This window comes from Pezoporus flaviventris, unplaced genomic scaffold (genome assembly GCF_033815535.1).
Source record: "Pezoporus flaviventris isolate CSIRO_AGI_PZ_B2104156 unplaced genomic scaffold, CSIRO_AGI_Pfla_v1 ptg000188l, whole genome shotgun sequence".
In the NCBI taxonomy this organism is placed as follows: Eukaryota; Metazoa; Chordata; class Aves; order Psittaciformes; family Psittacidae; genus Pezoporus; species Pezoporus flaviventris.
In genome coordinates this window covers 2,808,984-2,827,040 of record NW_026892736.1, presented here as the reverse complement: position 1 = coordinate 2,827,040, position 18,057 = coordinate 2,808,984, and the positions used below count along the sequence as shown (strand labels likewise).

The following is an 18,057-nucleotide window of genomic DNA, read 5'->3' as shown; positions in this document are numbered from 1 at the left end:
ATGCTTATAGTGACAAAGACACGTTGTTCTCTTGCTACAGCAGATACAGGGAACTGCTATAAAGAGCAGGTTTGAGTCACAGTGCTCCCACAATGAATCCTTGACAGGCATTCCTTAGCACAAGCACTTTCATGCCGTTTAGTTAATTTTTTCAGTGCTAAGGGAGCTTTTTCCTATGGTCTAGACTTGAGGAAGAGCTTGGAAGTATGAAGATGTGGCTGTTTTGTTCAGCCTAATAAAAGATGTACCCAAACCTGCATCTGGCATCATCTCACACAGCTATAACCTGGGTTCTTGGAAATGAGCTGAGGTCCAGCACAGCAGCTCTAGGAGAGCTGCCCGCCTGGGTTTGCTGCTCACAGGGGGAAGGCTGGTGGGTGATGTGATGGGTGTAGGCTGGCTGGGGCAGGGTGAGCCCCATATGATTCAGTATTCAGTATGACTGAATTATCCATCCTTGGAGCAGTCGGAAGAAGGTCAGCGAAACCTCCACCTTAGGCTTGCAGAGGGCTGCCTTTGGCCTGGGTAGGGGGCTGGTTGGCAGAATTCCTTGGGAAAGCATTACTGAAGGACAAAGGGGTCCAGGAAGGCTGAATGCTCTTCAGGAATGAAAGCCTTAAGGTGAAGGAGCCGGTGGTCCCTATGTGCAGGGAAGAGACCAGCTTGGCTGAACAGGGAAATAGTGCTGGAACCTGGGGAAAGAAGGAGAATCTGTCACTTGTGGAAGAGCATAGAATCATGGAAAGGTTTGGGTTGGAAAGGACCTTAAGCTCATCCAGTTCCAAGCCCTGCCATGAGCAGGGATGCCTCACACTCCACCGTGTCACCCATGGCTCTGACCAGCCTAGGCTTAAACACTGCCAGGGATGGGGCATTTGTTAGGTTATATAGAGAGAAGGCTAGAAAGGCAAAGGCACAAATGGAACTACATCTGGCCACTGCCATCAGAGATAACAGAAAGTACTTTGTCAAGTCTATTAGAGGTAACAGGAAAGCCAAGGAGAAACTCCATCCTCTGCTGGATACCAGGGGGAGCCTGGTGACTGAGGATGAGGGAAAGACTGAGGTACTTCACTTCTCTGGGCACCCTGTGCCTGCGCCTCAGCACCCTCACAGGGAAGAGCTTCTGCCTAAGAGCTCATCTCAGTCTCCCCTCGGGCAGGTTCAAGCCATTCCCCTTGGCCTGTCCCTACATCCCTTGTCCCAAGCCCCTCTCCAGCTTTCCTGCAGCCCCTTCAGGCACTGGAGCTGCTCTCAGGTCTCCCTTTCAGGAGCCTTCTCTTCTCCAGGCTGCCCCAGCCCAGCTCTCTCAGCCTGGCTCCAGAGCAGAGCTGCTCCAGCCCTCGCAGCATCTCCATGGCCTCCTCTGGCCTCACTCCAACAGCTCCACGTCCCTCTTGTGCTGCTGCCCCAGAGCTGGATCAGGGCTGCAAGGGGGGGGTCTCCCCTTCACACAGCAGAGGGGCAGGATCCCCTCCCTGAGCTGCTGCTCACACTGGGGATGCACCCAGCACATGAGGGGGTTCTGGGCTGTGAGCACTCACTGATGGCTCATGGGGAGCTCTGTTATTTGCTGGGTTATTCAAGTTCTCTGCTGATGCTTCTGAAAGCCGCAGGAACTGACCCTGATTTCTGCCTTTCAGGCTGAAGCTGTGAAGAAAGAAGTGAAGGAGGAGCCGAGCCTGGGCAGGTATGCCTTTCCCCTGTCTATGCTGTCTGTCAATGTATCTATATTGGTGGTGGTTATCTATGGCAGGGGAAGCACCTCCTGAGCCATCTCTAGCTAAGCTGGATGCAAATCCTGCTCCGAGGTCCATCGGCTGTTCCCTGTGTCACTGCTTGGAGCTCCCTGTGTTCTGTGCGTGGGACGTGGCGTGCGCTGCCGCAGAGCTGTCGTGTTTGTGATGCCTTTGGGAGACCACGGGCTGAAACCCTCTTTTCTCTGTAAATCCCTGGAATTACTATTGTTCTCCTCATTTGGCCAGGGTTTTACCCCAGCTCCTGGGAGCTATGTTGGGATGTACGTGTTGGGAAGCTCCGCTTTTGTTGTATTGAACCAAAAAGCACTTGCTTGTTTTATCCTCCAGCGCTTTCCTCTGTCAGAGCATCTGGCTCTCCTGTTGCTGTTTCCAAATGCTAAAAATAAACTGGAACTTCCTTGTTTAACTGATTAACCTTCACTCCGTGCTGTGGTACAGGTCCTGAGCTGATCTAGAACCAATGTTTAGGTGCTGTGTTAACATCAGAACCTACACATGGGGAACGGTGGGATTGGTATGCTCCATTGCCAACTGTTTTACGGATACTGCTGGTAGCAAAATCCCTAATTGTGGGATATTTGTTGGGTTCAGAGCCTGGATTATGTGTTTTTAATGACTGGATAGATGATTATGAGAGGTTTTATTAATGAATATGACTTCAGACACTTTCTGTGACTCAGATCCTTATTTCTGGCTAAGTTGCATCAAACCCAAAGTGTGTAATAATGATCCTAAAGTTGCATTTCCAGTGATGCCATTCTACTGTCATGGATTGTTGTTTTATCCCCAAACCCTGTTCTTTGTGAAAGCAGAGTTAAAGCATTCCTAACTTCAGGAAACCTCTCCTCAGCTCCAGTTGGGAGCATTTAGTATCAGAGCTGTCTCCGACTCGCAGGTGGGCGTAAGTGCAGGTAACCTCTTTGATCCCAGGGTTAGGCTTTAGCTAGTGCTGGGATTCATCCAAACAAGCAACTCTTCCATGAATCCCAGCTGCTTCCCTGCATCCTGCAGTGGCTGTTGAGGAGCAGGGTGATCCAAGAGTTTTCCATACAAATATCCCTACACCCAGCCTCCTTGTCTGAGGCAACTCTTCTCCTTGTGACCCTTTGAACCTTAGTTACATTTAATAAGAAGCAGAAAATACCTTCAGTATAGCTATGAAGACCTTGTCCTAGGTTTCTGAGGAGGGAAGGAATAGTGAATCCTGGGAGCAGAAGGAGCTGCCCTCCTGCTTGTCCGGGATGAGGAGATGAGCTTAAAAACCTTGGAATGCTGCTGGGAGCTCGGGTATTGTCCAGCCCAGCAGGGAGCTCATCCAGCCTTGGGGCTGAGGTCACTGATGTGCTCATGTGGACTCATCTGCTCTTGGCAAGGATGGGATCTCTTCTCCTCAGCTGAGGCTTTCCCAGCCAGGTGAAGACTCCAGGAGCATCCCACTGCTCCTTCCAGTCGTGAGTAGGAAGCAGGTTGTGTCCCTCCTGTGGCACAGCACCTGGTGGTTCCAGGGCTGATCCCAAGCCTTTCCCTTGCGAACCCCATAGCTGTGTACAGCAGCTGGTGCAGGGCATCCTGTGCAGGAATCAAGCCCAGGTACTCCTGCTTTCCCCTTTGCACTAACTCCTGTGCAGCAAACGTGTCTTGCAGGTCTCCGTGCTGCTGCTTTCCTGATGCCTGGCAGGTCTTTTAAGTGCCAAGCACCTTGATGCTTGCTCAGGCTCCTCGGTCACCCTCATCTCTGCACATTGCCATCCCTGCAGAGCTCTTCTTCAGCCACTTCTCACCCGGGTTTGAATCTCCCCGTGTATTTTGGGGCTGAGCAGGGCTTTGTGGGAGGCACAGGGTGGGTGTTGGCATGGAAGGAGATGTGAAGTCCTGAGGATTCAGAGGCTAACGTAGATCCGTGGAATGGTTTGGGTTGGAAGGGACCTTAAAGCTCCTCCAGCTCCAACCCCTGCCACAGGCAGGGACCCCTTCCACTGGAGCAGCTTGCTCCAAGCCCCTGTGTCCAACCTGGCCTTGAACACTGCCAGGGATGGGGCAGCCACAGCTTCTCTGGACACCCTGTGCCAGCACCTCAGCACCCTCACAGGGAGGACCTTCTGCCTATGAGGGTTTAGATTGATTCCAGGTCTAAGGAGCCCTTTTGGGATGAGCTGGATGCTGGAATGGGTGAGGCTGCTTTTACTTCCCAAGATTCCAGTTCCTGTGAGTGGCTGTAGGGGATGTTCCCAGCAGTTTTTGGAGCACACACACTCCAGCCAAGCTGCAGGATGCCACTTCCTAGTGCAGGAGTGCCCTTGAATCATGCTCTCTGTGTGTGTCCATTGGGCATCTAGTCATGGTCTAGTACATCTCTGCCAGCATTAAATGGTGTCTCAAGAGGTTTTGAGGCAGAATTCACATCCCTTCTTTCTCCTCTTACATTTTGTAGCACAGGGGACAGTGCCCTTGGTCCAGAGGAAACCTTGGAGCTTGGGTTTGGGTTGTAGCAGAGGTGTTAACTGAGTTTGCCTGTTCTCATCCCTCCATTGACCCCATGTGTTGGGTCTTCATCCCCCATCTGGCCACTTGAGGACTTATCTTCATCCTCACTGAGCTCCAGTTGATCTGGCCTCCCCTTGTCTCACTGGCATCCTGCTGGGTGGGAGTATCACCCAGTGTCAGGCTTCTCTGCTGTAGTTCTGTTGTCAGGAGGGGTTATCCCAAGTGCAGCCTTTATTCATCCCCATGGGTTCTGAGAAGCCCCAGCTCAGCAGCTCCAAGTGTGTAACCACTGATGAACAGTGGCTTTGCTGCTTTTGTTTCAGCACTTAAGGGGATTGTCAACACTGGCATTGCAGCTCTTTTCCACCTGGGGATGTGTGAGGTGCTGGGATGCTCATTTTCTTGAGCTCTGTAGGGAAAGGTCCACAGACATCTCTAATCCCAGTGCTTCTCAATATCATCTATGGAGGGTTCTTTCTTGCAGAGAAGAATAAAGCACTGACTAACTGATGCTCCCTGGAAAGCTCTATCCTTGTGCTGTCATCTTGGGCTTTATTATCCCAGGAGCTGCTGGTGGGATTATGGAGTCAACCAGAGCCTGGCCAAAAGGAGCCTCTGGGCATGTTTTGGATGAAGTTAATGCAGTTAAAACCAAAGCAGCCCCTTCCTTCCCCTAAACCTGAGCTTAAAACTGTGAGGCTTTTATAGCACCTGGAGTTGTTCTCTGGGATGTTGTCTGCAGAATTTGCTGTCCTCGGACACACCAAAACCCCAGTAATCCCTGAAACAGGGAGGATGCAGCTTTATTTTCCCTGTAGATCTGCTTTCCCAGCCTGCCTGCATCAGGGCATCTAAGGTTTAGGTGCCTCAGGGGGTCCGACTGCAGGTAGCACAGGGACAGAGGCTTTGAGGTGAATGAAACCAAAGCATAAACCCAATGAGCCGTTCACCTCCAGGTTTGTAAGCGTTGTAACGCTCAGAGGGGAGATTTCCAAGCACTAAATGCATCAGGAACCCCCCACCATTGGCGTCAAGAGCTTGCTGGTAACTGTAGAATTCTCCAACCTGGTTTGATTTCTTCTGTTTCTTTTAAATGCATTTAGCTCTGGCTTGAAAATATATCCAGAGGGATCAGGAGTGGTGCAAAGAGCAGCTGCTAATCCTCCAGTAGAGCCCAGTGTGGCAAAGGAAGGAGCCATTGCCATCTCTCATGTCAAAGAAGAGGAGTCAGCAGGACTCGTAGAGCCCTCTGAGTCCCACCTTGAAGGAGCAGGAAGGGACCTTGCTGCGAGACTGATGGAGGCGCCGGTGGAGAAGGTGGGCACTGGAGTGACTGCAGCATCCATCAAACCCGCTGGTACTGAACCACCCCAAGTGAAGCTGGAAGAGATGTCGCCACCACCACCACCACCCAACATGGAGGAAGAGGAGGCAGCTCAAGGTGATACCAAACCGGTGCTGCCTGAACCTGCTGTTGTGTCTGCACCAAAGAAGGAGGTTAAAGAGAAAGGTGAAGAGTTGTCCCCTCCTGCTGCTGAGCCACCAGAAGAACTGTCCCATGTGGGCAAGGCTGAAGATGTGCCATCAGGTTGTGCTGTGACCCCAGCAGGAGGGAATTCAGGGGCGGCTGTCCCCAAGGTGATGCCCCCCAGCTCTGGCCTGGCACCAGTGCAGGTGGTGTCATGTGTTGCCCCTGTAAAGAAACCTGGTTTTTGTGGGTTGAAACTCAAAGTTGGACCGTCTGTAACTGTGGTAGCAGAGAAGAAACCTGTGCTTAAAGCTTGGGCAGCCGCGGAGAAGAAGCTGGATGGAGCTGGAGCAGGCAGAGGGGTGCGAGCAGAAGAGTCTGCGCTCCGAGCTGGAAGAGCTGTGGAGGAGAACCCCAGAAAGCTTTTGGTCAGGGCTGGGGCAGAGACACAGAAGAAACAGGAGCAGCCCATGGCCAAGGCTGGGGCTGTTACGGTGAAGGTTGCAAGTGCTGCCAGTGAGAAGAATGAGGGAAGTTTGGTCGAAACCCATCCAAATAAAGGGGCAGGAGCATCAAGAGCTGATGAAGCCCCCAAAGCTCTTACGTTGAGCTCCCCTGCGTGTGTCAAAGAATGTTCCTCTGCTGCTAAAACGATCCTGAGGGCAGTGCTGTCTCTTCCAGACATAGCCAAGTCAAGGGTTGCAGTGTGGAGAAATGAGCCTTCGCCATGTAAAGGAGGGGAGCAGAAAACCCCCTCGAAGCCTGAGCCCCAAAGCCCAATGGTGGTGAAGAAGATAACGTCGAAAGAAGGTGATGCCCCCAAACCTGATGGTAGCAGACCAAGCCTGGGAGATGGCAGCAGCACTGAAGCGAGCAGGAGCTCTGTTGTTGATGGCAAGGGAGGCAATGGGAGGAATTCATCTCAGCAAGAGGAGTCCCAAGTGGAATCTAGGGCTAGTTCAAAACAGACTCAAGAGGGAGAGAGTAGACCCTCCAGCATGAAGAAAGACAACAGCAGCACTAAGGTGAGGAGGGCAGGAAGGCCGGTTCCGTTGCCTCATGAGTAACTAACTCCATGCTGTCTGGGACCATGAGGTTATGTTCCCCATCCCTTATCCATAAGCGAGCTGGTGTGGGCCAGCAGCCTAGCTGGAATAGCGAGATGGTGGCCAACCTTTAGATGCCATGTGAGCAACGCAGGTACGTAACTGCTTTGAGAACGCTACTTGGATAGAAGTTGAGGAAGGAGGTTTTGGAATGAGCCTTCATTGAGTGTCGTAACTTTATGTTCTTGGATTAATGGGAATTAATGAGCTGTGTGTCCTTCTGTGAGCTGGTATTTGCTTTGTCAAGCCCTGCACAGACCCTGCTTACTGCAAAGAGGCTGTTAACCTGTGACTTGGTGCCTGGATCTACCGCTGATGGTTGGCTTAGTGGTGTATTTGCCAAGAATGGGATCAGGAGCAGCAATCTGGACAACTCAAAGCTCCTTAAGGGAGCAGAGCCCTAGCTGAGTGTCTTTGTAACTCTTCTCTTGTGGGCAGGCTGCTTGGCTGAGCTGGTTTTATGGCAGCTTCTGTCTGATCTTGCAGGTTTCTGGTGATGGAGATGCTAACCCCTCAAAAAGTGGCACAGCCAGCAGTGCGAAACCAAAGGAGGTAAGGACACAACCACAGTTGGGCTCGGAGTCCAGGCTCTCTTGAGAGCATGGGTTTGTGTGTGTGCCAAGCACCTTTAGCATCCTTCCATGGGGAATTTCTTGTTACAAACGGTGAGCATAGAGCTGTAGGGTTGAGTCGTTTGGAAGAGAAGCTGTATCCAAGAAGTGTGTTAAAAGGAGTTATTTTTGGGTCTTGGATGTTATTTCGTGGAGAAAGAGAGTATTAATTCTCTGCGTGAGATCTCTGCTTGTCATCACCCTGCGAGAAGGGGAAGGCAGGCTGATGTCTTCCAGCTCTTTAGAGATGCTGACAGGAGGGACAAAACCCATCCCCATCCAGGTACTTCTTCCATGCAGAGATGCTGCCTGCGGGCTCTGCAGAGCAGGGATGGGTTATGGGACAGTTTGGTGCAGTGGTGGTTTGAGGACGGGCTTGGGAGCCTGTGGGCTGAAAAGTCTGCACTGAAAAGACATATCCAGTTCTCCCTCTTACATAAGCTGGGCTTTGGGGAAGAAAAGCAGAAAGTAGTTAATAGGAATAAAAGTCCATCTTGGTGAGTCTAGAAAGAGCATTATGGGGTCAAATGCCAAAGAGCTCATCTCAGTCTCCCCTCGGGCAGGTTAAAGCCATTCCCCTTGGCCTGTCCCTACATCCCTTGTCCCAAGCCCCTCTCCAGCTTTCCTGCAGCCCCTTTAGGCACTGGAGCTGCTCTCAGGTCTCCCCTTCAGGAGCCTTCTCTTGTCCAGGCTGCCCCAGCCCAGCTCTCTCAGCCTGGCTCCAGAGCAGAGCTGCTCCAGCCCTCGCAGCAGCTCCATGGCCTCCTCTGGCCTCGCTCCATCAGGTCTCCTAACACCCCCAAGTCCTTCTCCTCAGGGCTGCTGCATCCAGTCCCCCCCCCCCAGCCTGGGGATCCTCTGGAGACTCTCAGATATTTGGTGTCTTCCTGCAAGTGAGGGCAGAAACACAGAGCAGTATCCATGGCACCAGCCCAGTTCTTTTAATAGCCACAATTTGTGTCTATTCATCCGGTGTGTGTTTGAAAACCACTTGGGGTGCCTGAATTAAAGCTGCTGCACCACACAAATGCTGGTAATGAAAACTCTTCCAGTTGGGATTCAAGGCCTGAGAAGTGCCATTTCCCCCCCCCTTCAGCCACGTTCAGCATGCAGGTTTTTGAGCAGGTACCTGGGGATGCTGCTGGAGAGGCGTTGGTGTCGCTGGGTGAGTGCTAAACCTTGCTGTGTTCGCATCCTTCTGCTTCCCAGGAGGAAGAGCTGTTCCCGTTTAACCTGGATGAGTTTGTTACCGTGGATGAGGTGGTCGAGGAAGTCGAGCCTCCTGTTAAAGCACGGCGAAAACCAGCGAGGGCGAAGAGAAAAGCAGGAGCTAAAGGCAACTCCGCCGCCGCGCCGAGCTCCAAGAGGAGGAAAGGGAAGAGATCCATGGCCCACATCGCTGAGAGCGAGCTCTCCTTTGTCACCCTGGATGAGATTGGGGAGGAAGAGGAGGGCTCAGCCCCACTCATGGCAGTTGCTACCTTAGAAGCCCTCGGTGACCCTCAGGGCCTGGTTGTAGTGGATGAAGTGATGGAGGAGGAGGAGCTCTCGGAGGCAGTGAAGGATCCGCAGTCGCTTGTTACTTTGGATGAGATCTCGGAGCAGGAGGATCTTGGTTCCCAGAAGGACGCGGCGAGGTTGGATTTTGAGGAGCAGGATTTGAAGGCAGAACCCTTGGTCACTGTGGATGAGATTGGGGAAGTGGAGGAGCTGCCTCTGAACGAGCCGACGGACCTGAGTCTTGAGGATGTGCCCAGGGAGGACGATGAGGTGGCTGCCGAGGACGCCAGGGATGGCGCTTCCCCTCCGGTGCCTGATGATCCCAGCGCGCTGGTGACGGTCGATGAGATACAGGAGGACAATGAGGACAACCCTCTGGTGACTTTGGATGAAGTGAACGAGGATGAGGATGATTTTCTGGCTGATTTCAATCGCCTGAAAGAGGAACTGAACTTTGTCACAGTGGATGAAGTCGGAGAGGAGGACGAGGAGGAAGAAAACTCTTTCCCAGGGAAAACTCAGGATGCAGGCAATGAAGATGTCGTTGCTGTTGCAGGACCAGAGAAGAAGGACAGTGTTGCTGTTGCAGGACCAGAAGAAATGGAGATCCAAGGAGATACGACTGCAGAAAAAAAAATTACTGCAGTCTCAAAGTCCAAAGGTGAGGAACCTCCTGCAGTTCTAGAGGGGAAAGAAGATGCTTGTCATTGTTATTAATGCACTTCACAAAGCATCTTCCTTTGATGTGTAAAACTAAGCTGTGTGTTGAAGTCTTCATGGCGTGCTTACGGTGGCTAAAACTGGGGAAGATCATTTCCTTTCTTGCCTTTGGGCTTGGCGAAGCACCTAACGCTGTGCAGATTATTGACAGTCTTCAGTTCCAGAGCCAAGTTGCATTAGGACAGGGGAGTGAGGTGAATTAGACACAGGGATACAGGGATGTAACTGCATCCAAGCTGGATCTGGAGGGAGAAGCGTAGAGCATCCTCTTTAGCCTGGAGTTAGCAAAGGGTTAAGGAAGCCTAATACAGGGAGAGCTCTAGAAAAGGGCTTGGCCGAGGCGTGGGTGCAGGCCATGCACAATGCAGCCCACTGCTGTGACGTGTCCTTTCTGTCCCTGCTGCTGGAAGCCAGCTCTGACTGACCCAGCACCTTCCGTCCTCCTGCTCTGGAGGAGCTTTTCTCCCATCCACCATCCCCACAGAGCAGGGCAGGCTGAGTAGTGCAGGGATGGAGGAGCTCCAGAAGCATCCGGGGTCTTGTTAAACCAAAGGGGTTTAAACATCATAGAAGCATCCAATCCCAGGGTGGTTTGGGTTGGAAGGGACCTTAAAGCTCCTCCAGCTCCAGCCCCTGCCACGGGCAGGGACCCCTTCCAGTGGAGCAGCTTGCTCCAAGCCCCTGTGTCCAACCTGGCCTTGAACACTGCCAGGGATGGGGCAGCCACAGCTTCTCTGGGCACCCTGTGCCAGCGCCTCAGCACCCTCACAGGGAAGAACTTCCTTATATCTATCTTACATCACTGCAGCACTGGCGCCGTATGTGGCCCAGTGCTGTCCCACCTGCAGGATTGGTGCTGGGAGTTCTGGAAGGTTCCTCTCTGGAGAGACCAAACTGACTCATGTAGACAGTAGTGAGGCCGTGTGGATGGTGTTGGTGTCGAGCAGCGCCAAGCTTGTTGCAGCTGGGTATAGGATACCTGTAACTGAGGCAATGCCTGTGTTTAACTGTGTCTCTGCCCCCAGTAGGTCACCTGGGATCAGCACGGAAGGACCTGAAGTCTAAGAAGAAGAAACTGCCTTCATCAGGTGTATCAAAGGCGCAGAGTGCTCCGAAAGGTATCCCCACATCCACACACCCCACACGCTCCGTGCTGCTCCTGCTGCGAGACTGCTGCTTGCCCATTTGGAAACACCTCCCTTGCCCCATTGCCACATTGAGTTCCAAGGTCGTGGCCCATAATCTGTGTTTTCACCTTGGCTCCTACAGATGGGTGTTTCACAGAACCCCAGACTGGTTTGTGTTGGAAGGGACTTGGAAGCTCATCCGGTTCAACTCCAGTCTCTGCTGTTGGCTTAATAGCAGCAGCAAAGTGAAAAGGTCTTTTCCCCCCTATAGTTTCCAAATACAGATTAATTCATTCCTAATGAATACACATTGATAATTTCTCTCTATAAATATATATCGCTTATATATTTATGTATATAAATATATCTTATTTATAATACTTCACAATGCTGCATAATTCCCACTCTTCTAACCCTGTCAGTGCTGTATTACCAGCTTCAGTATGGAGAGGGAACTGCTAACACTGGTTTAGAAGGTTCTATGTGTATATATATGTTTTTTCCCCCAAATCTTCCTCTAAAATTACCTTCCCATAAAGCTACTGATAACACTGGAACTGTAACAGAGGTTTTGAGGAAAACGTGGATTCTTGCTCAGTGCCTTGTGTAACAGTCACATTCCACAAAGCTTGTGTAACACCCGGCAGGACAGGGGTTCAACACAGCAAATGAGTTGTGTTCCATAGAAGCATGGAATCATGGAATGGTTTGGGTTGAAGGGACCTTAAAGCTCCTCCAGCTCCAACCCCTGCCACGGGCAGGGACCCCTTCCACTGGAGCAGCTTGCTCCAAGCACCTGTGTCCAACCTGGCCTTGAGCACTGCCAGGGATGGGGCAGCCACAGCTTCTCCATTCAGCCCCTTCCAATGTTCCCCCACCTTCCTTGTGTCCCATCCATCTCCCCTGTGGCAGGTTCAAGCCATTCCCCTTGGCCTGCCCCTACAGGCCCTTGTCCCAGGCCCCTCTCCAGCTTTCCTGGAGCCCCTTTAGGCATTGGAGCTGCTCTAAGGTCTCCTCAGGCTGCTCCATTCACTCTTCCCCAGCCTGTGTTTGTGCTGGAATTGCCCCAGCCCAGGGACAGGACCTTGCCCTTGGCCTTGTTGAACTCCATGAGGTTCCACCTCTCCAGCGTGTCCAGGTCCCTCTGGATCCCATCCCTTCCCTCCAGCGTGTGGGTCACACCGCACAGCTCCGTGTCCTCAGCAGCCTGCTGAGGGTTCTCATCCCCCTGTCCATGGGCAATGCTTTTAAGGTCAGAAGGTGCTGAGGGGGTTGCAGAGAGCCTCAGATCCAGGAGGGTCAGATCCTCTGTTCCCATCAGTTCCCTCCCCTCCTCTGCTCACTGATCCAGGGCAGGGGAGCAGCTCGGATTAGAAACCTCACTTTTTGAATACTGAAACTAGAACTGAATGGATTCCAGTGAGATCAAATTGCACAGATTTGGCTCCATGTGATGTGATTTTGAGTCATTTGTAAAGCTGTGGTGTGTAGCTGGGATGCTCTGGAGCTGTGATCTGTGACTGGGATGTTCTGGAGCTCTGATTTGTGACTGTTGGGTGCTCTGGAGCTGTGATCTGTGACTGGGATGCTCTGGAGCTCTGATTTGTGACTGTTGGGTGCTCTGGAGCTGTGATCTGTGACTGGGATGCTCTGGAGCTGTGATCTGTGACTGGGGTGCTCTGGAGCTGTGATCTGTGACTGGGGTGCTCTGGAGCTGTGATCTGTGACTGGGATGCTCTGGAGCTGTGATCTGTGACTGTTGGGTGCTCTGGAGCTGTGATCTGTGACTGGGATGCTCTGGAGCTGTGATCTGTGACTGTTGGATGCTCTGGAGCTGTGATCTGTGACTGTTGGATGTTCTGGAGCTGTGATCTGTGACTGTTGGATGCTCTGGAGCTGTGATCTGTGACTGTTGGATGTTCTGGAGCTGTGATCTGTGACTGTTGGATGTTCTGGAGCTGTGATCTGTGACTGTTGGATGTTCTGGAGCTGTGATCTGTGACTGTTGGATGTTCTGGAGCTGTGATCTGTGACTGTTGGATGCTCTGGAGCTGTGATCTGTGACTGGGGTGCTCTGGAGCTGTGATCTGTGACTGGGATGCTCTGGAGCTGTGATCTGTGACTGGGGTGCTCTGGAGCTGTGATCTGTGACTGGGATGCTCTGGAGCTGTGATCTGTGACTGGGATGCTCTGGAGCTGTGATCTGTGACTGTTGGGTGCTCTGGAGCTGTGATCTGTGACTGGGGTGCTCTGGAGCTGTGATCTGTGACTGGGGTGCTCTGGAGCTGTGATCTGTGACTGGGATGCTCTGGAGCTGTGATCTGTGACTGGGATGCTCTGGAGCTGTGATCTGTGACTGTTGGGTGCTCTGGAGCTGTGATCTGTGACTGGGATGCTCTGGAGCTGTGATCTGTGACTGTTGGATGCTCTGGAGCTGTGATCTGTGACTGTTGGATGTTCTGGAGCTGTGATCTGTGACTGTTGGATGCTCTGGAGCTGTGATCTGTGACTGTTGGATGTTCTGGAGCTGTGATCTGTGACTGTTGGATGTTCTGGAGCTGTGATCTGTGACTGGGATGCTCTGGAGCTGTGATCTGTGACTGGGATGCTCTGGAGCTGTGATCTGTGACTGGGGTGCTCTGGAGCTGTGATCTGTGACTGGGATGCTCTGGAGCTGTGATCTGTGACTGGGATGCTCTGGAGCTGTGATCTGTGACTGGGATGCTCTGGAGCTGTGATCTGTGACTGGGGTGCTCTGGAGCTGTGATTTGTGACTGGGATGCTCTGGAGCTGTGATCTGTGACTGTTGGGTGCTCTGGAGCTGTGATCTGTGACTGGGATGCTCTGGAGCTGTGATCTGTGACTGTTGGATGCTCTGGAGCTGTGATCTGTGACTGGGATGCTCTGGAGCTGTGATCTGTGACTGGGATGCTCTGGAGCTGTGATCTGTGACTGTTGGATGTTCTGGAGCTGTGATCTGTGACTGTTGGATGTTCTGGAGCTGTGATCTGTGACTGTTGGATGCTCTGGAGCTGTGATCTGTGACTGTTGGATGTTCTGGAGCTGTGATCTGTGACTGTTGGATGTTCTGGAGCTGTGATCTGTGACTGTTGGATGTTCTGGAGCTGTGATCTGTGACTGGGGTGCTCTGGAGCTGTGATCTGTGACTGGGATGCTCTGGAGCTGTGATCTGTGACTGGGATGCTCTGGAGCTGTGATCTGTGACTGTTGGGTGCTCTGGAGCTGTGATCTGTGACTGTTGGATGCTCTGGAGCTGTGATCTGTGACTGTTGGATGCTCTGGAGCTGTGATCTGTGACTGTTGGATGTTCTGGAGCTGTGATCTGTGACTGTTGGATGTTCTGGAGCTGTGATCTCTGACTGTTGGGTGCTCTGGAGCTGTGATCTGTGACTGCTGTGTGCTCTCTCCTCAGATCTGGATTACCTGGTGCCCAAGGCTGGCTTCTTCTGTCAGATCTGCTCCTTGTTCTACGCGAAAGAAACCTCTGTGAAAAACCACTGCAAGACCCCACTTCACAGGCAGAACCTGGAGGTAAAGCTGGGGCTGCTGGGGCACAGTGGGAGGCGAGGAATCTGCTTCTGACCACCTTTGTTTTAACCAGGGCTGTAACATCCTAACGGCAAAGGAAGCTCCTGTTAAGACTTCTGGGGTTTTTAGCTTGAAACCCAGCTGCAGGCACTGTTAAATCACAACCCATGAGCAAGGCAAGGACAAGCACCGACCTCCTCCCACAGCAGGGGGATGCTCAGCCAGGCTCAAAAGCCAAGGCCTTGGAAGTCAAACCCACGCTGCTGCTCCTCCTCTAGCCCAGGTTCTGTTGCCAAGCACCACATTAGGCAGAACCAAGCTCTCTGGGCAGCCCCCTCCCAGGCTCCTGCATCCCAACCTCTTTGCATCCCAAAATCCATGAATCCCAGTGGAAATGACCTGAAGGATCATCTGGTCCAACCTTTCTTGGCCAACATGATGGATGGCCCAGCACCCTGTGCAGCCCAGTCTTAAGTGTCCAACGCTGGGGAGTCACCATTCCCTGCGGAGATCATTCCAGTCTCTGGCTGTTCCCAGTGTGAAAGGTTTTCCTCTTGTGTCCAGTTGGAATCTCCCCAGCAGTAACTTGTGCCCATCACCCCTCGCTTTCCCATGGGATTCCTTGCCCAAAGGGAGTCTCCATCTTCTCCGTAGCCACCCTTTAAACACTGACCCATGTGATAAGGTCTCCCCTTCAGCTCCCTTGGTTCCTCACTGCCCTTGGCCTGTCCCTACATCCCTTGTCCCAAGCCCCTCTCCAGCTTTCCTGCAGCCCCTTCAGGCACTGGAGCTGCTCTCAGGTCTCCCCTTCAGGAGCCTTCTCTTCTCCAGGCTGCCCCAGCCCAGCTCTCTCAGCCTGGCTCCAGATCAGAGCTGCTCCAGCCCTCACAGCAGCTCCATGGCCTCGCTCCATCACCTCCATGTCCCCCCTTCCCCACTCGCTGCCCCTATGTGCGTGTGTTCCAGCCTGGAGCAACCCTTTGCAGCAGGTTTTGGTGTGGATCATGCACTGCCAGTGTGAGAAGCAGGGTGACCTTTGGCCAATGCATTCCTGAGATGATCTCCTTGTGCACTGAGGAATACCATGATTCCTTCTCACTGTTTCCCCCTTATCTCCACAGAAATTCATGGCCAAGCAGCCTGGGCAGGAGCAGAGGAGCTGGAGGTGATCAGAGGCAAGAGGAGCTCTTTTGGTGAACAAACCTTAGGGTCCAGTGAACTGTGTGTATTTTGCTCTGGTTTGATCTGTATTTTCCTTTCAGCAGCCCTCAGCCTGTACAAATCTGAGCTCAGCAGAGGCTAAACCACGAGCGTGGCTGGTGGCTCGTGTTTGCCATCGGCTCACCCCCTGGAGCGAGGCTTCCACGGTGGCAACCTGAATTAAATGTTCTTACTGTATAGTTCACACCGTGGCTGCACCTGGTGTCCTTTGTTGTCTGCTGCTAACGCCGCAGCGCAGGAAGGAACCCGGTGAGAGATCTCTGTGGTGCTGCTTCATGGAGCTCTCTGTGCAAGGGATTCCTTGTGCTGCATCTGCTGCTCCGGAGCACTGACTGGGGCTTGGGGTCCTGGCCTGCACCCCCAGAGCGTGAGCAGCAGCTCAGGGAGGGGATCCTGCCCCTCTGCTGTGCTCTGGGGGGAGCCCCCTGCAGCCCTGATCCAGCTCTGGGGCAGCAGCACAAGAGGGACGTGGAGCAGTCGTGGGGCTGCTGCAGGGGATGGAGCAGCTCTGCTCTGAGCCAGGCTGGGAGAGCTGGGCTGGGGCAGCCTGGACAAGAGAAGGCTCCTGAAGGGGAGAGCTGAGAGCAGCTCCAGTGCCTGAAGGGGCTGCAGGAAAGCTGGAGAGGGGCTGGCGACAAGGGATGTAGGGACAGGCCAAGGGCAGTGATGAACCAAGGGGGCTGGATGAGCCACTCTGGGGTTCTCTGTCAGCAGATGAAGCTCTGTAACCTCTTGGCCACCAACTGTGTGGGGAGCCCAAAGCCAGGTTCTCTGGAGCCTTCCGAGCCAGCTCTATCTGCCCTTGCACAGCAGCCATCAGGTGATGGATGGGTACCTAAAGCAACTTCCTCTGCATCCGAGGGACTTCTTGGCATCATCTCCCATGGAGGGCAGTGTTTCCCCCCAGGAGCCGGCAGTGTTTCCTGTGCTGAAGCATCATCCCCTCTCCGGGTTTCTTGCCTCCCGTTTAGGCCCTGGGAGGGTGGGATTTGGGCCAGCGCATTCCTGGCAAGCCAGGGAGGATGACTCAGGGGAAGAACGGGCTGGAGGCCAGGGCCAGCTTCCTCTTCCCTGATAGGTGGCACTGTCATCCCAGGGGAATGGGTTCCTTATTTAACCACTGAATCACTGCTCCTCCACTTACAGGTTACTGCTGGGTTCCTGGCAATTCGTGTAGAAGAGAGTTGGGAGCAGCAGCTCCTAGCTGGATCTTGGTGCATCCAACCTGGCTCCATTGCAGGGATGGGGCAGCCACAGCTGCTCTGGGCACCCTCCCAGGGAAGAGCTTCTGCCTAAGAGCTCATCTCAGTCTCCCCTCGGGCAGGTTAAAGCCATTCCCCTGGGCCTGTCCCTGCATCCCTTGTCCCAAGCCCCTGCTCCAGGTTTCCTGGAGCTCCATCACTCTATGAGGTGGGTTTGGATAAAGCCAAAGGGGGTGAAAGGAACGGGATGGGGACCGTGGGGTGGTGGGTCCTGGCCGGGGTCATGGAAGGAGCTGATTGCTGGGAAACCCAGGGATAAAAATAACATCCCAGGAATAGCCGGGGCCGTGTCCCTCATTCCCAGCTGTCACCGTGCGGCCGAAACGGGAGATGCCCCATCCCGGAGAGGGGGGGTGGGAATGACACTGAGGCCGGGGGAGGACGTGGGGCTGGACCCCGCGTTGGGGCGCTTGGGGGGTGGCCCCACGTTGTGCACATAGCTCCCCCCCCCCAAAACCCCGTTATCCCACCCTACAGCAGCGTCCCCCCCCCAGCGCAGCCCCGGCTGCACGGTGATGGGCTGGGGCTGACCCGGGGCTCCCTGCACCTTTCTGCCTGCGGCAAAGCGCATCTCGGGGTGCAGCGGGGCTGGGGCGCGGACCGGTCCCCCCCTCCCCATAGGGGGCCACGCATTCACCCCCGCGGCTGTATTTGGGGGGAAGCCTCCAGCTCCGCACCGCCCCGGGGCCGTTCCCCTTTAAGGGAGGCGGGGCCGGGCCGGGGGTTGTGGGGGGGTCCGTGGGGCGGTGGCGGCCGGGCCGGGGCGATGCTCCGGGTCTTCATCCTCCAGGCCGAGAACGTCCGCACGGCGGACGCGGACATCAGCGACGCGTATTGCTCCGCCGCGCTCGGGGGTGAGAGCACCGGGGGGGGTCCATAGGGGGGAAGCGGGGGGGGGGGGGTTCAGTTCTGGGGGTGCCATAGAGGGTACAGCGCGGGGGGGGGGTGTCCGTGTAGTTCCAGCTCCGTGGGTCCCGTTGTTCCCCGGTACCGGTTCCGGCCTCACCGGGGCGGGGGGGGCACGTACGGACATAGGCACATAGGCAGCGTGCACACGGGCATAGCTGAGCGGTGGCCCTGCTCCGTGCTGGGGGGGGCGAGACGCTGCCACCCCTGTCCCTGTAACACCCCCCCCTCCCCATTGAGGGGGAGCGTGTTGGGGTCCGGATCCCCCCCTTCAGTGTCCCCCGTATGGTGGTGATGGGCAATGGGGACCCCCCTGGTACCAACGTGTGTGTGCCCCCCCCCC

The 18,057-nt window shown here is 54.1% G+C and overlaps 2 protein-coding genes across 2 annotated transcripts in view; both read left to right on the top strand.

Annotated features, from left to right (window-relative positions):
* The window catches only part of ZNF638 (zinc finger protein 638), a 56,723-nt gene extending 41,179 nt beyond the window's left edge, over positions 1 to 15,544 (top strand). Inside the window, exons 20-26 of the mRNA XM_061441067.1 lie at positions 1,644 to 1,690; positions 5,348 to 6,737; positions 7,305 to 7,370; positions 8,639 to 9,590; positions 10,675 to 10,767; positions 14,210 to 14,328; positions 15,447 to 15,544. Of these exons, the coding sequence (XP_061297051.1) occupies positions 1,644 to 1,690; positions 5,348 to 6,737; positions 7,305 to 7,370; positions 8,639 to 9,590; positions 10,675 to 10,767; positions 14,210 to 14,328; positions 15,447 to 15,494 (2,715 nt within the window). The 3' untranslated portion in view covers positions 15,495 to 15,544. The remainder of the gene's footprint in view (positions 1 to 1,643; positions 1,691 to 5,347; positions 6,738 to 7,304; positions 7,371 to 8,638; positions 9,591 to 10,674; positions 10,768 to 14,209; positions 14,329 to 15,446) is intronic.
* A 2,012-nt stretch (positions 15,545 to 17,556) lies between these two features.
* DYSF (dysferlin) overlaps positions 17,557 to 18,057 on the top strand; it is an 87,793-nt gene continuing 87,292 nt past the window's right edge. The window contains 1 exon segment of the mRNA XM_061441091.1: positions 17,557 to 17,662. Coding sequence (XP_061297075.1) covers positions 17,575 to 17,662 — 88 coding nt within the window. The 5' untranslated portion in view covers positions 17,557 to 17,574.